At 40.0% G+C, this 19,518-nt stretch overlaps 1 protein-coding gene across 1 annotated transcript in view; it reads left to right on the top strand.

The window, feature by feature from the left end:
* The window catches only part of whrnb (whirlin b), a 136,036-nt gene that overhangs the window by 78,677 nt on the left and 37,841 nt on the right, over window positions 1-19,518 (top strand). Inside the window, exons 4-5 of the mRNA XM_073465300.1 lie at window positions 12,790-13,064; window positions 15,086-15,122. Coding sequence (XP_073321401.1) covers window positions 12,790-13,064; window positions 15,086-15,122 — 312 coding nt within the window. The remainder of the gene's footprint in view (window positions 1-12,789; window positions 13,065-15,085; window positions 15,123-19,518) is intronic.

The following is a 19,518-nucleotide window of genomic DNA, read 5'->3' as shown; positions in this document are numbered from 1 at the left end:
TGGTCACGTACCTGATTTGTGCCTCAAATGAACTCATCACACTGACTGACTCAAGTGCCAATGCATGTGTATACGTGCAATTTTGTGTGCATGTGGATTTTCACCACAGAGAGCCTATAAATGCCCCCAAAATGATCCTGTCACAGATTCATACTGACCTTATCCCTTTCACAGCTCTACCATGTTGGAAGGTCCCTGTGTCATTAAAAGCCTTTTTTTTTTCTCTGTAACCACCTGGAGGCCACTGCAGGCCAGCAAACTGCTCCTGCTGCTGAAAATAGCAGTTTGCCCTCTCTCTGTGAAAAGGACTACATTGCACTAGCTGCATACACACATCCACACATGCACACACACACACACACACACACACACACACACACACTTTATTTCACACTTCATGAACGATCAATGAAACTCATCTTGTAAATCATTACAGCAGGGAGAGTGGAGGGGATAATATATCGCCCCGATCAGTTGAGAGTGGTAGGGAGTGGCACTTACTATTTCTTAGCATATGTCTGTTGATTGTGATACATTTGTTTTGTATTGTTTGTACAGAAGCTGGTTTCTGCCACAGAGGGTAAAGGGACAATGTCTTGAGCCCCTATAGCCAGCAATGTATATGCATGCTCCTGTTTGTGAACAAAATATGTAAATCAAGGTTTCTCTCATCCTTAGAGTGCTCAGTATGAAGCTGCATCTGCTTCACATAATCATGTTGGTTCAGTGAGGTGAGAAGGAAAGAAGTCAGTAACTAATTTCTGCCTCTTACTGTCCTGCTGTGATACAGTTGAAGCTGTTTTTTTGCTGCTTCAAGCTACATCCTTCTCTATCCCAGTCTGAAATAAACATGCCCAATTACATTTACTATGACATGACCACTAGCTGATACAAGACAACTCTCTATTGCTTAATCAAATGTTCTCTCATTTGGCTAAATTGCTTCAGGGAGATAGAATTATTGTATCCTGAAATAATTGTCTTAACGAACGAACATAGAGATCATCATTAGTGATGTTTGCAGCAAAATATGTTCCCCGATGCATCCAGTCACTATTAAATGGAGCAGTTCGCTGGTCATGATAAAGTTTAAAGTCTGTGAAAACAGTAAAAATGCCTTTTGTGACTCTGGAGGAGCTTTATTGAGTCTGTGATGTGGTGTGAGGTATGAAATGTTGCTATTCCAGCAGCAAGTATCTTTTGATGGGGGCCTGGTGCGGGCTTAACAAATAGATGCCACTGGTGAGCCTTCCCATCATTTATCTGTTTCCAACCACTGTTACTGTGGTTTTAAAAAAAAACATCTTGAAAATTAGCTTCAAGATGATAAAAACTCATTCGACTACTATCAATTCAGTATCTCGATTCAGAACCTGTTCTCAATTGAATATATAAAAAAGGGGGCACTATTATAAGTATTTTGCTGCGGTATGCTGCGTAAGATAAATGGTTCACCGCCTTTTTACTTTAGTTAACTTCCACCTCTTTAAGAATACCAAAATGAGGGGAAGTGGAGTGCTCCGCTGCGTTGTTATTAACATCATGTTTCCAGCAGTGGAGAGCAGGCTCTCTGCTGCAGGCTCTGTGCTGCACCGTGAGCTCCGGGGAAAGTCGTCATTGTCCAGAATGCTGAATGGGCCCAGGGTTTTGGGATGAACAGACTGAGCAGTGAGCTGTTTGCTGCTAATTATCTGAGTGACGGCATAGAAAGTCCACAATACACTTCACGCTTCACACAAATGTAATTGTTGCATCATTAAATCATAGCAGCTTACCATCTTTTTCCTTTTTGATGTTAGCCCCGGTGGGTTGTCGGGCTTACAATACACTGGTGGAAACCCTGTATGGTGTTTTAAAGACCTTGGTGGTTACCAGGCATGGTGCATTTGACAAAATCATAGTATTAAAAGGAAATGTGGGATTAGATGTTTTTTTAGCTTGACAAAATCAAGAGACTTAAACTCAGGATATACTGTATCAGCCTCTGCAGATTTGATTTTGACCATTTGTTTTTAATCTGTTTCGTGTCATTCCCCCAACTTTGTAGAAGTTGAATACAAAGTTGTTTGAGTCTTCCTTTAACCAGAATTATGGTATGTGTAAGAATTTCCCTGCCAAAAAGGTGCTAACCTCTCTTTCAAAATGATCAAAATTAGAAACCAATTGCTCATACCTCCTATAAGCTAGCATTTTTCTTCCAGTCAAAAATACAAAAGTGGTGAACACATCACACAACATAATGATGGGTTAGGGTTAGGGTTTCCATGCTGCCAGTCACTGGGCTGGTTTCAGAAGGTGTTTGACAAGTGGACAAGCTCTTAGTTTGAAGCATACTGACTCTTTCGGTTTGTCCTGGCGATGCTATGTGCCGTGGGTCTTTAAATTCAAAAGGGCTCTTCCCTTTGCAAACATCCATGTGCTCAGCCAAGTCCATGGCAAACTGGCCATTAGATCAGGAGATATTCATTTTCAAATCTGACCCTTTGTCCTGAGCATGGTACGAGAGAAAAGCTGATGAGTTGTTCACATAGGAAAGACAATATCCTCTGAGAAGCATGAATGTACATTTTAATGGAATTACCCCCACTCCACCATCTTTATCAATCATAAACGCTGACAGGGGAATCTCCTACTGGTAATGAAGAAGGATCCATGTTGTATTTCAGGGAAATAAAGGTCAGCACAACTGCAGACTGCTTATTTTCCCTACACAAGTCATATTCATTAAACTTTATTTCACTCCATGCTTTCCCCCTTTACCACTGATGTGCATGTTAACACAGGGAAATTAGCATTCAGCTCACAGCTCACTGCTGTGTCTAAATACAGCCTCAGAGAGCAGAGAATGTGGGCGGCTGTGGCTCAGGGTAGAGCCAGCGTCTTGTTATCGGAAGGTTGCTGGTTCGATTCTCCTGGTCTGCATGTTGAAGTGTCCTTTGGCAAGATACTGAACCCCAAGCTGCTCCTGATGTGCTGGTCGGCACCTTGCATGGCAGCTACTGCCATCAGTGTATGAATGTATGAATTACTGTAAGTCGCTTTGGACAAAAGTGTCTGCTAAATGCCGTAAATGTAAATGTAGAATGTATCGTGAAGATTCATCTTCTGGGGACCATGACTACCCATACTACTACATACTTTAATGTCAGTCTATCCAGTGGTTGATAGTACTTGCTCCTGACCCAAGTATTGATTACACTAACAGAAGGACTAGCTGACACTGCCATGTATTTGGTTCGGTTTTAGCCTATATGTTTTTAGAAACACAAGTCAGCCTTGAACCGCCCTCTTCTTAAACTCAACCAAAAAAAAAATCATCTATCAGAGGAAGACTCACAAATCATAGATTAAGAAATGGAAGAGGGACACTGATTATGAAAGAGACATGAGTGTTTAGTCTTAGACCACAGAACAGTGACCGCTGAGTGGTCTTCCTCTCTTGCAGTCTGTCGATGAATAACTTTCACAGCATTGTCTCATCTGTGATATTCTCCTTGACACACTGTATTGAGAATGTGTCAGGACTTCACCTATTGTCTGGCAGTCTAAAGGAAGATAATTTGCTTCAGTGCAGCGTTCATGTTCATGTTTATTGGTGTCTGTATGTGGCAGACGACTCAACGAGTTGGGAAAGTTGCAACGACCTTGGATTTCAGCTCCTGTTTGGTTTTAAATCTGTGGCCTGAGGTTGTTACAATGAGAAAAATCTGAATCAGGGATTGGGATGCAGGGCACGCATAGTGTCGGTCGTCTCAGAGATTTCAGTGAGTTTATTTGTGTTTATCTCTGACTTGTGTTGCTGTGATAGTGGTGCACTTAGATATACTTTTTCCATGATTTTTGGACACTTGACAACAAAGGAAACCAGTTTCAAGTTGCAAGTACCTATGAGGAGGGATTGATAAGTTCATGGCCAAAAGTTGAAGATGAGTTACACAGCTCTCATATCATGTACGTGTACTTCAACTCTATGAGTGATTATGCAGAAAGTTTTAGGATAATAACTTTTGTGGTATTTCTGTTTTGAGTAATTGAAAATTGCAAGTCAGCATGTCTGAGCCCACAGGTCCACAGTAGCGATGGCTGCCATCCAGAAATGCAGATTTGAACTCGTCCAACACCCTACCAGCTCTTCCTCAAGATGAAGAAGGAGCTCAGTGGTCTGATTGATGGTTTGACAGTGGTGATGACATTATTGCTGTTGTGGACCACTTACTGAAGGAAAGACACCGACTCCTCCAAAAAAGGGATCTGTGTGCTTCACAGCCACTGGACTAAGTGTGTAAATGTCAGAGGGGACTAGGTGCTTCTCATTTCTTTTCTTTGTTGTTTCCGGAAGTTCCTGTCCACCATCTTGCAGGCCATCCCAATTCTCTTATTTGTGCTCCAAGGAGCGAGGAGCGAGGATCGATCTCTGAGGAGCGAGGACACAGGGAAGTTGCCTTCACAGAAGTCTTATACCGGCCGACACGCCCCCTCAGTCATTGATGGACGCTGCAGCGGATCAGACTGATCTGATACATCACAACATGACTGGAGTTTCATTCAGAGTGAAGACAGATAACAGATTAGACTCAAGCGTGTCACCATCAAGTTTTATATCTAGCTTTTTTTTTCTGATGCAGCAGCGAGTTAAAATGTGTCAGCCTGTAGGAGAACTAAAGGACCACAAACAACTTTCTACATTTCTTACAAACATTTTTGCTTTTCATGGTCTGTTTTAAACACGTCAGGCTGATCATTCCTGAGCGTCAGGTTTCATATGTTACATCATTTCAATTTTCCCTGAAACCTTTAGTCTAAAAATAGTTTCCAGTGTCCAGAAGACACCATAATCACATTCTGGGTTATAAGATGAAGATTTCACGATCAGAATATCACTGAATACAGAGGCAGATAATGAATAAATAGATAAAACACACTGTGCAAGTTGCAATGGTTCCTGTGCCTCTGAGCAGACACAGTACACAGTATAAATACACAAAACACAATATAGATACACAGTATAAATACACAGTAGACACTATAGATACACAGTACACAGTATAAATACACAAAACACAATATAGATACACAGTATAAATACACAAAACACAATATAGATACACAGTATAAATACACAGTAGACAATATAGATACACAGTACACAGTATAAATACACAAAACACAATATAGATATAAAGTATAAATACACAAAACACAATATAGATACACAGTATAAATACACAGTAGACAATATAGATACACAGTACACAGTATAAATACACAAAACACAATATAGATACACAGTATAAATACACAAAACACAATATAGATACACAGTATAAATACACAGTAGACACTATAGATACACAGTACACAGTATAAATACACAAAACACAATATAGATACACAGTATAAATACACAGTAGACAATATAGATACACAGTACACAGTATAAATACACAAAACGCAATATAGATACACAGTATAAATACACAGTAGACAATATAGATACACAGTACACAGTATAAATACGCAGTACACAGTATAAATACACAGTACACAATATAGATACACATTTCACAGTATAAATACACAGTTCACAATATAAATCCACAGTACACAGTATAAATACACAGTTCACAGTATAAATACACAGTTCACAGTATAAATACACAGTACACAGTATAAATACTACGGAGCCCCTAAAGGGACATGGGAAAAATAAGAAAAACTTAAAGGTATCTCATGAGCACGAGGAAGTTTTTGGAAGATTGAAAATGGAAGTTTAATACGTGAACACTATTTATTCATTGAAGTGTAGTTACGGTGAACTTGGCCTGCATCATGATCAGGACTCACAATGAGGATATGGAGTGTAACTATTGTGTGAGAGCTGTCACTGACTTCATTTAAAGGCATTCATAAATCATACAATCCATATTAGCAGGTGGTGAAGATGATCCAGATGAGCTGACTGGAGAAGGCAGAGTGTGCGGCGGAGACTGCGCTGTCTCCAGTGTGCTTTGTGCGGCAGAGCGCACCGAGTGCACCTGATAGTCCTGTCCACTACAGCGATTTCACACACTACATGAAAACTAAAATCGTATTTGGTGAAACATTAACAGTAGGCTATTCATTCTTTAATGCTTTTTGATTTAATCTTGGATTTCTACCATCGATTATAATTACTGGATCAGTTAGTTACCAAAGAGTCCGGCCCTCTCCGCTGCGCTCCAGGACAGGGAATGTGATGATGGCACAGCGCTCAATGGGGAAATATTGATTTAAGATTTGTGTTGGCTGATATTTTTACAACTGAAAGGTGTTTATGGAATAATTATTACACTTCACTATAAGCTCAAATACAGAAGTGCAACGATGCGTGTAACTCTTTGGTAACTAACTTGACCAGCCCAGTTGCCAGGATACAGTTACGTTTCTGCAAACCTCAGCTACGTTCAAATTTGTACGCTTGTATTGATTGTCTACTGTAATGACATTACCAAAAAATGTGCCATATCACATTCACAGTACATGTTTATTCCCTTACTTTAGTATCGGAAGGTTGAGGTGGCGGTGGTGGAGTTACAGGCGACAAGGCTGGCAAGTCAGTTATTACAGTTTGAGTAGTGTCAAACCACTGGATAATTTTAAGGAGACCTTAGAGCAGTTTCCAGACGTGTTTGTGGCAACAAAAAAGGATAGTCAGGCCATCTGTAGCAGTGTTTGTGGTGGCCAAAACAGGTATTTTATGCCAAAACATGCTTGGTTAGGGTCACAAAAACATCCTAAGCACAGCGTGACAATAGAAAAACTGAAAATTGTACTTAAAAAAATGTGAAGTTGCAACATAAAGTTACACCAGCATTTATTCTGGCAATTTGGTTGATTAGACACGTGAAGTTTTTCATTCAGCACAAAACTTCCAAACAATAATAAGAACTCATTTTCATGAGGTAACGGTGGATACAGGACATGTTTCATGTTCTCCTTCCAGCCTCAGACAACAGTCATGCTGACTGCTGCGCCACAAGGCCTCTTCAAATGTGGACAAGCAGCCTGACTGAAGACCCAACAAGATAAACTCGAGAGGATCAGGACATCAGTGGTGGAGCGGAGTCCACCAGTAAATGAGAAACACCATCTTCTGCATGCGATCAAGCGTTTTGGCAATAACACGTCCTGCAGTAGGAAGATAAAGCATTTTATTCTTCAGTCAAAGAGTGCATCTAAATTTTTTCCATACAAACTGAACCACCAGGGGAGGAGGGACTCCCACATCATACTTAACAATGAGTCCGGGGGGTTTCCGGTTTGCTTTGGCATGGAGTAGACGTGTTTGCAGGGAGCTCCACCTCGACTTCACATTTTACCTTACCCTGAGACATTTAATTTTTGTTTTTACATATTTGAAGTGAGCTATAACGTACCAAATAAAATGAAAAAGGCAGGTAAAGGAAAGAGATGTGAAAAGGGCTCCGGAGAAGAAGATATTGGTGAGAGCCAAGGAGATGCTAATGCTATTGCTAGCGATTATGCTAGCCCCAACTCTGCTAATGGGGAAGTTCTGGCAGCCATAAACACGCTGAGTAACACAGTTGACAAGAGGTTCGACGAGCTCAACGACACTCTCTCGAGCCTTAAGTTGTCTCTATCTGATGTCAACAAACGAGAGTCTTCAACCGAGGCTGCCACCGAATCACATGAGAAATGAATTGAGGAGCTAGAGAGGCGGCATGACAGCCTAGCATCTCAATGCATTCAACAACAAGCTAAACTCGAAGATTTGGAGGCTCGCTCAGGCTGGCAAAACATTTGTATAGTTGAGATTAAGGAGAAAGCTGGAGGTGGGCGGCCAACGGAATTCGTGACTATGCTACTTCTGAAGCTGTTGGGAGATGAACACTTTGATAAACCAATAGAAGTGGACCGTGTCCACCGGAGCCTTGCACCGGCTAAAGATGGTAAATCGAGGGCTATTATAGCCAAACTGCATTACTTCCAGGTTAAAGAGCTGGTGCTGAGGCTCTCTCGGGAGAAGGCTCCGCTACAATATGAGGGGCGCCCGGTGTTTATTTTTCCCCAACCTCACGTCTGCTACCATGAAGAAACACCAGGCTTGTCAAGACATTAAAGAGAAGTGCAGAGCCAGAAAAATCCGATTTGGCTTCTGACACCCAGCGTGATTCGTGGTTACAGTTAACAACAACACCAGCTCATTTGACACTCCAGCTGAAGCAGAAAAGTTCCTGCGCCGAGAGGCTGGGGACTGGGACTGTTGCTGCATCTGACCGTTAAAGAAACTATGTTCCTGGTTTTGACATGTGTCAACAGCGGCATCATCAAGAGACATGTAAGCTATGTTCAACAACTGAGATGCTGGAAAATATGTTCACATTAAGATTTGGGTGAGGACTGAATGTTATTTTTTCTATTCTTAATTCACGTCTGGCTTTAACTGAAGGTGTGGGGTATGGAAGCGCTGCTCCTGGGTTTGTTCTGTCCTTTGGGAGGGTTTTATTGTTCTTTTGGTGGTTTTCTCAGCACATCTATTTGTTCAGATTATTACTTTATGTTCTGCCACAGTCATATTACAGATTCCTCTAAGCAGTAGATATTATGTTAACTGATTCACATAGGCACGGTAACGGCGACATTAAAATAATCAGCTGGAACGTACGCAGGATTAAGGCAAGGCAAGTTTATTTGTATAGCACAATTCAGACACAAGGCAACTCAAAGTGCTTTATAGGCGCATACAATTACAGTAAAAGCATTTAAAATACATTAAAACAAAGCATTAAAACAAGTTAAGAAATAGGAAAGTAGGCTAAAATAAAATAAAAGCTACAGTGCAGTTCAAAACCTTAAAAGCAATTAAAATACATTAAAACAAAACATTAAAACAGTTAAGAAATAGGAAAGTAGGCTAAAATAGAATAGGTTTCCTACGCCAGCTTCCTGGTTTTTGCTGGATTTACCTCCCATTGTTCTACTTGTCACTCGTCCCAGTCTCACGGCAAGAGATTTTTCATATTTCTCTACGGTGTACAAATCCTACTCAAGAACTGATTATTTCTTATTGGACTCAAAGTTGATGACTTCAGTAGCTGATTGCACTTACCATATTATACTTATATCAGATCATGCGACTGTCTCTTTAAGCCTTAAATTGAACCACAAAAATCGTGAATACAGCTGGCGCTTAAATAATACCTTGTTGAAGGATAAGGAATTTTGCTCATATCTCTCTGATAAAATAGATCTATACCTAAATACCAACGATACAGGCGATGTTGATGTCTCCACTTTATGGGAGGCCATGAAGGCTGTTATTAGAGGCCACATAACATCTTATGAGGCAGCAGAAAAGAAGAAATCAAAGAAAAGGTTGAGTGAAATAGATAATCAGTTAACTAATCTAGAAGCTTCTTACAAAACAGAGCATAAACCAGAATTACTTAATAAGATTACTACTTTACAGTACGAGTATAATGTTATTATGTCCAAAAATGCTTCGAAGCTACCAGTACAAGTCAGACAGAGATACTTTGAGCTTGGCAAAAAAACCCACAGGCTGCTAGCTAAGACAATCGCAGGCCTCTAGAGCTATACATTGTATTAATTCAAAAGATGGTACTCTACTGACGGACCCTGTAAAAATTAATAAATGTTTTGCAGAATTTTACACAAGTGTTTACCAATCTCAGGGCGAACCAGATCATGAAACTATAGATATGTTTTTTGAAAATCTAAATTTACCCAAATTGTCAAAGGATTCAATTAATGCACTAGATGCTGATATTAATCTAGATGAGATTAATACAGTTATCTCCTCCTTCCCAGATAACAAGGCAGCAGGTCCAGATGGCTTTAGTGTAGAATTCTTTAAAGTATTTGGTTGTAGAATATCACCCCTGCTTTTATGCATGCTGAAGCATTCTAGGATGACCTTAAGTCTGCCGCCCACACTATATAAAGCCAATATCTCTTTGATTCCTAAACCTGGCCGTGACCCCAAAGTGGTTTCATCACATCGTCCCATTTCACTGTTGCCCATTGAAACTAAAATTATTGATAAAATTCTGGCCAATAGGCTAAAAGAATGCATAGGTCTTATCATTCATTCTGACCAAACCAGCTTTATGACAGGTAGACATATGTATTACAATTTGCAACACCTTTTCAATATTTTGTACATAAAACATACAGAAGAGGTTGCTGTCATTTCCTTAGACGCACAACGTGCGTTCGATCAAGTGGAGTGGCCTTATATGATGTTTACACTCAAGAAATTTGGATTTGGACCTTCCTTCATGAAATGGATTGACATCATTTAATTGCACCCAACTGCCTCAATAATCACTAACCAAAATATATCTCCTCCCTTTGCAATCCATCGAGGGACACGTCAAGGTTGTCCTCTCTCCCCCTTTTTGTTTGCAATTATCATTGAGCCGCTGGCCGCTAGCATCAGACAAAGCCCTCTAATACCTCCCATCGACATGTATGGGCATAAACATCACCTCTCGTTATATGCTGATGACATCCTTTTGTACATCTCCAACCTACAAACATCAATACTCTTCCTTCTGACTTTAATTAATAACTTTGGCAGCGTGTCAGGATTTTCTATTAACTGGGACAAAAGCGATTTGATGCCAGTTCCTACAATGATTAATAAGACCTACTTGCAGTCCATTCCTTTTAAGAAAGCCTATGAAACATTTTCATATCTTGGTATAATTGTAACAAAAAATCCAGATGATCTTCTAAGAGTAAATTGGCAAAACACAATCGAGCAAATTAAAAGTAGTATTGATTTTTGGAGAACCCTCCCAATCTCTTTGGTTGGGAGGATTAATGCAATCAAGATGATTGTACTACCACGCTTTCTCCATCTCTTTCAGTCAATTCCTTGTTTTATCGCTCAATCTTACTTTAAAAAGCTAGATTCAATTATTATACCCTTCATATGGAACTATAAAGCCATCAGAATTTCTAAAAAAACACTTATCAAAGTCAAAGGCTGCAAGTGGCTTCACCCTACCAGGCTTTAAATTGTATTATTGGGCGGCTCATTTATCCATTCTTGCATGGTGGAAACTACGCAAGAATGTCCGGCATGGTTACTCATTGAACGTTCTCTTTGCAAAAAATCTTCCTTGCCTGCTCTCCTCAACAGCCCCACTACAGTTGATAAGTCATATTTTAGTAAAAGCTTTGTAGTTGGCAGTACTTTAAAAATCTGGAAGCAAATAAAACTATTCATTAAGGCTCCAAAAATCTATGTGGATACTCCTATTTGTGAAAATCATTCCTTTACACCCGGCCTGAATGATTTTGTTTTTTCCACTTGGAAGCGGAGAGGTATCTGTAATGTAGGGGACCTATATATTAAAGGGAACTTTGCCTCATTTGCACAGTTGAGAGAGGTCTACAATATCCCTATATCAAGTTTATTCAGGTATCTACAAATCCGAGACTATGTCAGGAATCACATGCCCAACTTTGACAAATTGGATGAGCATGAGTCACCAGAGGCAATGAATAGATTTGATCCCAATACTCGCGGGGCGGTCTCCTTTTTCTATCGGATCCTGCATGACAGTTCTCTGATAAACACAGCAAAAGTTAAACAGGCATGGGCGGACGAGTTAAATGTAGAATTAGAGGATGAGGTCTGGGACGAATGTTTAGGGATTATACATGATTGTTCTGTTAATGTCATACACAACCTTATACAGTTTAAGACGTTGCACAGACTCTATTATTCCAGGGAAAAATTGCACAGTTTTTATTCTGATTCTAAATCCACAATCAGTAATTTGACACATGCTTTCTGGTTATGCAGTAAACTTCACACATATTGGAAAAACAACTTTCATTGCTTCTCGGAGGCTTTTGGGAAGCGTTTGGAACCAGATCCACTCGTAGCCATTCTTGGAGTAACAAGCTCCTTAACTTCTGCCAATAAATATGAAAAAATGGCTGTCTTGTTTGGGATGGTGATTGCAAAAAAGTTAATACTGCAAGTGTGGAAAATGGACTCTGTACCTACGTATGATATGTGGATGAGTGAAATAGCAAACATGATGAATCTTGAGAGACTGAGATTTTATAATGAGAGAGGAGATGTGTTTGATAAGATCTGGGATCCTTTACTGAAATATTTTCCGTGTGTAAATTAGTGTGTTGTTTCTAAGGTGCCTTACTGTGTATACTGTCTTTATTTATTTATTTATTGATTTATTTATTTTCTCTCTATTTGTCTCTTTGCAGTTTATGTGTGTATCTAGTCTTTATATGTGTATATTTATATGTATATATGTATGTTTATATATATAGAGAGAGATATATTTTCTGTACTGCCAACTATATTTTCAACTGCTTTGCTTTGTATTTAGTTTTAATATGACTGTTGTTATTGGTATCACCATGGATGTGCTATGTCTGTTTTGTTTTTATTTCTGTGTTCTTGTGAAACTTTAAATAAGTAATAAACACATATTTAAAAAAACAAAAAAACAATGAGTCCGGGCTATTTATACCAATACACTGGTAACACCGTCCATAATTCTGGGCTACATGTGACTTAGATCTTTGGACATTAAAAAACGATGGATAACATTAAACTCACCAACCACAACTTGACTTGTCATTAAGAATTCTCAGAAAAAAAGCAGATCTCCCATGCCTGATCCTAATGTGTGTACTGTCTACAGTTGAGTCTGCAAAGATGATATGAGCAAGTGATTTTTTTATATATATATTATTTTTTTTAATTAAACCGGTCTGTTACAGGTGGGTGACCAGATCCTGGAAGTGAACGGCCAGAGCTTTGCCACCATCTCCCATGATGAGGCAGTACACATCCTCAAAACAGGGCGCCACCTGCTGATGAAGGTGAGGGATGTGGGCCGTCTGCCTCATGCACGCACAGTGGTGGATGAGACCAAATGGATCTGCAGTCAGACCATAGCTGAGACCAATGCTACAGCTAACCCAAGTTCTGTCACCAACCCTAATGTCAATGTTGCCATCCACGCTGGTGTCAGTGCCAGTGCCTGCAGCTCAAGGTGAGTGCATTATGCGTAGGTAGAATGACCTCTTTGCTGAATAAAATCAATACTACAACTGTCACTGGCATTAGAGCAAAGGCATCATTGTAACTGATCACAGACCTGGTTCACACACTATTTTTCCACAGGTCTACAACTTAACTGTTAAGATAGTTGGGGAAAACACCAAACATTAATTAAAGGTTGTGTCCCTAAAAAACTATAGCTTGCACTATAGTCAAGGTGGTCAGTATATGAACAAGCTTAACTTGAAAGTCTCCATATGAACTGAGTGTACTGGATCATCAGTGTTACTGACAGGATCAGTAGCTTTGAAGAGTTTTGAAGTGTGAAGAAACTACAGTGATGACATTCTGTCAGAGACATCTATGTTCTGTGTCACAGAGATGTCTACTGAAGTTAGCATGCTAACCAGCTAGCCCCGGCCCCTCCTGTCTCATAATACCACTTTGTACCTCAAGAGGTGATAGTCTGATAGCTCCACAGATTCAGCTGCGAGACATAAAAGTTTGCTACTTGGTCTGAGTAAACAAAACAAACTCACAAAATGTCAACAAAGTAAACACTCATACACCTACTGTATTTTCCTTACTTAACAGAAACAATAGTCTGAATTTGAGTTTTTCTCGCTCGCTCCTCGGTTGCTTCATCCCTCTCCTGTCCCCTGTCTATACCTTTGAATTCTGCAAATTACACCTTTAAAGCAAACAAGAAATGGTATTAGTCCATTTTGGTTGATTTGTAGTTAGAAGTTACAGTATTTACAGTCAGCAGTAGGCTACACTATAGCTCTCGCACACCTCTTCAATAATGTGACCACACAGCAGGGCTACGGCGGCTACAAAGACATCACGTGTGGACTCTGAACTGCAGTGAATTTTAAGAAATAATCAGATTCATAACGTCCATCTCTGTGCGGTAAACTGACCTGACTGATGCTGGCAGCAACTGCTAGGAACAACCTTTTATTTTAATTAGACTGGTCTGAAGGCCTGCCGAAAATGTATTATCACACCATGAATATTCTGGTTCTGAAATTATATGATATGTAAAGGTGGAAAGAAACATCATTCATTAAGCTCATTTAAAACAAAATCAGTCACAACAGAAACGCTGCCATATGGTAGTCCTGTGAACAAATTCTCAAGTATTAGCAGCTCCGTTACTGACAAAGGGTGTATTTGGGAGGTCGAGGACATGAAATCCTTTCCCTGCAGAGGAGCATTGTCATTCTCACCCATCTGTCTCCCAGTCCTAATGGATCTGGCCCTGATTGAGAATTCTGGGAGGTCTACATTTCTCTGCCTGCTGCTGCCTTGGAAATCATACAAGGTGGCTCTCACCCAGTGAGCAAAAAGTGGTCTAGATCACGTCTTTTAGACGTCATTTATGGACATCCAAAGACGTCTAAAAGACGTCCTCTGGGGAGCCAGAATGAAAGTTTTTTATACGTCTTTTCTGGATGTTGTATAGACGTTTATATGGCCATGGGAAGATGCATACACTGTCTCATAGCCATGCTGTCTCTCCACCCCAACTGGCATCTTTTTTCTTTGGTCTTTTTTCAGTGTTTTTTATCAACTGATTATGGGCTGGCCAGACGTCTTTTGTCAATGTCGTTTATCGACTAATTCTGGCTGTCAGTGGACGTCCAGATCATAGCCAGTATGAACGTCTGTTCTCAACTAATTCTGGATGTCAGTGGATGTCTAGATTATGGCCTGACTGGCCGTCTTTTCTCAACGTCATTTATCGACTAATTCTGGCTGTCAATGGACGTCCAGATCATGGCCTGGCCTGACGGACATGATATCAACCTGTTTGGACGTCCACAGACGTTGCCTGCTCAGTGGGCAGCTCCACACTTCATTACACTCAAGTGTCCTCAGTGCTGCCTCAGGCTGGGTAGGCTGTGGTGTTGTTGTTGTGTTGCTCATGTTCAACATGTGTACAAACTGAAGTACTTTTATGTGTTGCTCTCAGTTTGTTTCCTAAATATGTTGTCTTCTTTGTTGCAGACCATCCTCCGCCCGAGCTACACCTGTATTAGGACAGGTAAGAATGGCAGCCATGCATTACCAGCCTCCGTATCCATGTATGTTTCTGAGCTGACTGACAGATTGTCCAACTTGGTGAATCTCCATCTGAGCGTGTCATGTTTAGTCTGGCAGGTGTGCTTTGGGTGAAACCATAGGTACATTTTATTTACTATGTATTATTGTACACAAGGTATTATGGTTTATATGTAGTATGTACGATATACCGTACAATGTTATGCACCAAAAAAACAAGGCAACTTCCTTGTGAAATGTGAAAACCTACTTGCAATATGATTCTGGCCCCGGTTTCAGTTGTTATAATATATATGTAATGAATTTTCATTCATAAAAAATTTACATAAATAATATCAGTTCATCAAGTTAAGCTGTACTTATGCTTCTCCATGCATGGAGTCAGTTGCCAATAACACCCATCTCTGCTTACTGTCAATGGCTTTGTCCTTTTCCAGTTTTTGCAGATATTCTATAACCTTCTTTTTGTAGCTAATGGTAGGATCTCGCCTACCATTAGCTCTCAAGTCTCAAAGGTGTTAGTATCACGTAGCAGATCAGTGACTTTGGTGTGGTTGTCCGCTGTGCTTAGCACTGCAGTGCATCTCACCTTTGTCTGCAAGCAACTAAAGTAAGTACCCTCCAGTTGTTATTCCACCTGTATACAGGTTCTGTAACAGATAAGTATTGAAATATGTAATCAATAATTAATATATTCTGCACCGCATATCATGTTTAGATTGTAGCAACAAATTGTGAACAATCATTGGGCTGACACTCAAAACTGCTTCTGCATTCTTTCACTTTGTTTTTGTTTGATTGTTTTTTTGTTTGTTTGAACTTTTAAATGTACAAATGTTAAAGCTAAATCCAAATAAATACAATAAGTGCTATTAAACCAACGACCTTAGCTAGCTGCTAGCTGTTTAGTCAGATACATTTGAAGGCTTTTATTGTTGCAGGGTGTTCCAACCAGATCTGCCTGTGGTTCTGCTGCCAAGTGCTGTGCTGTCAGTCCACCCACGTGTAGATATTATTTGTTGTCAATTAATTTCATGAGATTAACTGAGCTCATTCTGCAATAGTTGTTTATTGTTGGATTTATGAGATACAATGCCTTTGGTATTGGCCTTGGGTCTATTTGTTCACTGTGAAACTCTGGTATGTAGTAGAAAATAATATTTATGTTGTATGAAGATGCTTTTTATTGTGGGGGTAATATTGTTTTATTCAGTATTTTTTGCTGAGAATCTAGAGGACGGAACCAGACTCTGTAGTCTGGCCTTGTCTCATGAGTTGACCTGTCATCAATGTTTGTACTGGCCTTGATTCATGCAGGCAATGATCTTTCAACCTGCTTAACATCAAAACACTGGCAGCTGCAGAGTCCATCAGTCTTTCACGCTGAACAGCTCCACTGGAATCACTTAGGGTGAAGCTCAAGCACACACTGAATGCTGAGGCAGGGAAAAGCATTTTCTCACCTGGACTAATTGATTGAGTTAAGAGAAGGCAAACAGTCAGCAACCACCATGGCTGTCTGTCTTTAAAACTAGCTTTAACCAAGTAAGTCCTGTAGATCACATTTTATGACTTTTTTGACTATTTTTTTTTCTAACCATGACCAAAGTGCTTTTGTTGCCTAACCCAAACCACAGACTGGATTGTGGTGTTGTACAGCTGATCTCCACCCTGACCACCTTCCTCCGACTCCTGAATGTAGTGTTTCAATGAGTCATAGACAAGTGGTGCAGGCACCGAAGACAGTCATGCTAAAAGCCATGAACAAAATTAAAAGTGTGTCCATATGCACTAATGCTGTAGATTATATTTCATGACAATTTCACAAATTATCTTGGTACTGTGTGTCATCTTCTCTTGTGTCACAAAGAGCTCAGCCAGAGACAACGGATTATGAGCATTATTAACAGAGACTGAGACTGGACCTGGATCATACTGTAACCACACTCTCTCACCAGAACTGTTCAACTGATGAATGCGGCACATAAACAACGTCATTCTGGCCCTGTGATCATTTGGCTAGTAGCCCAGTAGTTCGCCCATTCATTAATTATGTCTGTGGCGCAGCACAAAAATACTCTGATTACATAACCCAGGCTGTTTAAAGGAGCACTCTGTAGTTTTGTTGAAGAAATGTTAATGAGCAGAGAAAGATCTTCATTGGCTGATTATTTTCTGCCTAGACAAACTGAATAAAGAAACTCTCTTTGTTTTCATGACTGAATAAACAAACTGACCTTAAAGGACAAAACAATTTATACTGTTTAACTTTGTTTATATGTGGCAGACTCTGCCACCTTTCTAGCTTCAAACAGTGTTCTGGGACCTTATTTACCTCTGAGAACAGCTTGTTTATTCACTTTGTATTATTACCTCATTAATATTGTAAATATTAATATTCTGACTTTGAATTCCTTCTCCAAAGCTACAGGGTGTTCCTTTAAGCAGAGAAATTTATGAGAATCAAACTGACAACCTGTTTCCAAGATTAAAAAGGTGCATTGTTTCTCTGCCGTTGTTTCGTATATACAATGTTTTTTCTTCAAATATAAAAACTAGTAAACAAAGTGGAGACAAATAATAATAAGGGCTTTGTTTTAACACGTTTAAATTCAAAGCTTTACAGGTCAAACACAGGATTTTTTTTTTTTTTTCAAACTGGTCCCTTTAGTCTAAAAACTAGTTGAACAGGCCTGCACTACACAAATGAAGTGGAAATTAAACAAAACATACTTAAAATGTGTTCCAGTATGAAACACTTAAAGCTAGGGTTGGTAATTCTGTTCAGAAACATTTTTTTATTGTATTTGTACACAATCTCTTAACATCCAGACAGCAATCAAAATATAAAATAATTTGGAAAAGAAAGGAAAACAATCCATCTTCTGGCAGCGACAGGGCTGTAAAAACTTCAATCCAATCAATTTTAGCGGCCCTAAGATATTGTATGGACAGCCTACCTGTCTATCAACCTGTCCTTACAAGCCCACCCTGCGCTGACTCCGCCCATCACTCATTGCATGTGACCGGAGTCTATTCATAGTTTTCACGTGACGTCACGCTCCCAGGGGAACGCCCCCTTGGAGGGCAAAAGATCATTTCCCGCTGCCCACCAACACAGGAAGCAAGTGATAAATTTCATTCGGAACCAGTTTTGTTTTGCCAAAATGCCGGATAGTTGTTGTGCTATCGGATGCAATAACAGACGAGGAGACAAGCCTGGGCTATGCTTCCACTGAATTCTGTCCGAAAAAGATTGTGGATTTGTGCCATAAGACGTACTTCTGTCCCCAAGGAGGGCAAACAATGGCAGCTGTCCAAATACACACGCATTTGCAGCGAACACTTCATCAAAGTTAAGCTCAAGCAAACACAAGTAGATACTTTTATTAATTAATTATCCTTTTTTTAGCCATAAGTCACATCTGTTTGTAATCATTTTGACATGGTTTGTTGTTGTGTATCGAGGTGACCAACTGCAGTGGTCTTAATGAATTAAAGTTAGCCAGTTAGCTGAATAGTTGAGATGCTGCGTTAGCCGCAAATAAACTCAAAATGCAATGATTTGGAAATCCCATTAAACCTTCAAGCTTGTGTTTAGACTGATAAACTTTGTTGGTGATTTTTTTTTGGTGATGTCCAGGGTACATATACAATAATAATATTAATACGATAATGTTTAATATCTAGTGTTAGTTACTCACCTTTGCTTTTACAATGAAGAACCAAACGGCGGCATTATTTACCCATCCAGATCAAAAATACATATAACTGTCCATACTTTTATAAGCTTTCATCCTGGCAGCAGTATAAGGTGAGGGATTCTCCACAAGGTACACGTCACCTAAGTCGAGCTCTGGCAGGGACCTGGCGGTTTTTAATAGCTGAGATACCCGCAGATTCCACCGGATACGTTACGGCTGCGTTACGGCTGCGTTACAGCTCCGCCACAGCAGCGGAGCTGATCGGTTGCACTCTAGTCTATGTGTTAACTTCCACCAGGTCCGCTGCGCTGCGTGTCTGCTGCGTCCCAGCTCCGGCAGTCCGCAGCCCTGCGGAGCAGATACGCAGGACTTCTATTCTGGCGGATGCCGCAGCACAACGCAGCAATTCAGCCGAATTTAGCACAGAGCAGACAGGAAGTCAGACACGAAACAACAAGAAGACGTCTGGTTAATTTTCAAAATAAAATACTCCGTGTTGATACAAGCACAAAAACCTCAAAAAGAGACAAATACGAGCTCTTCTCCTAATCCTTCGGTCAGGAACACTTTGTGTTGTTGTGTTTATAACACATACATATAACTGCGGTCGTGCGTGATTATGTAATTATCACGGGAATTCCTTGGCTTTGTAACTACAGCTGTTCGGCGGAGCTG

The sequence above is a fragment of the Pagrus major genome, chromosome 5 (assembly GCF_040436345.1).
Source record: "Pagrus major chromosome 5, Pma_NU_1.0".
Taxonomy (NCBI): domain Eukaryota; kingdom Metazoa; phylum Chordata; class Actinopteri; order Spariformes; family Sparidae; genus Pagrus; species Pagrus major.
The sequence above is the reverse complement of the archived record's forward strand: the minus strand, read 5'-3'. Positions and strand labels throughout refer to the sequence as shown.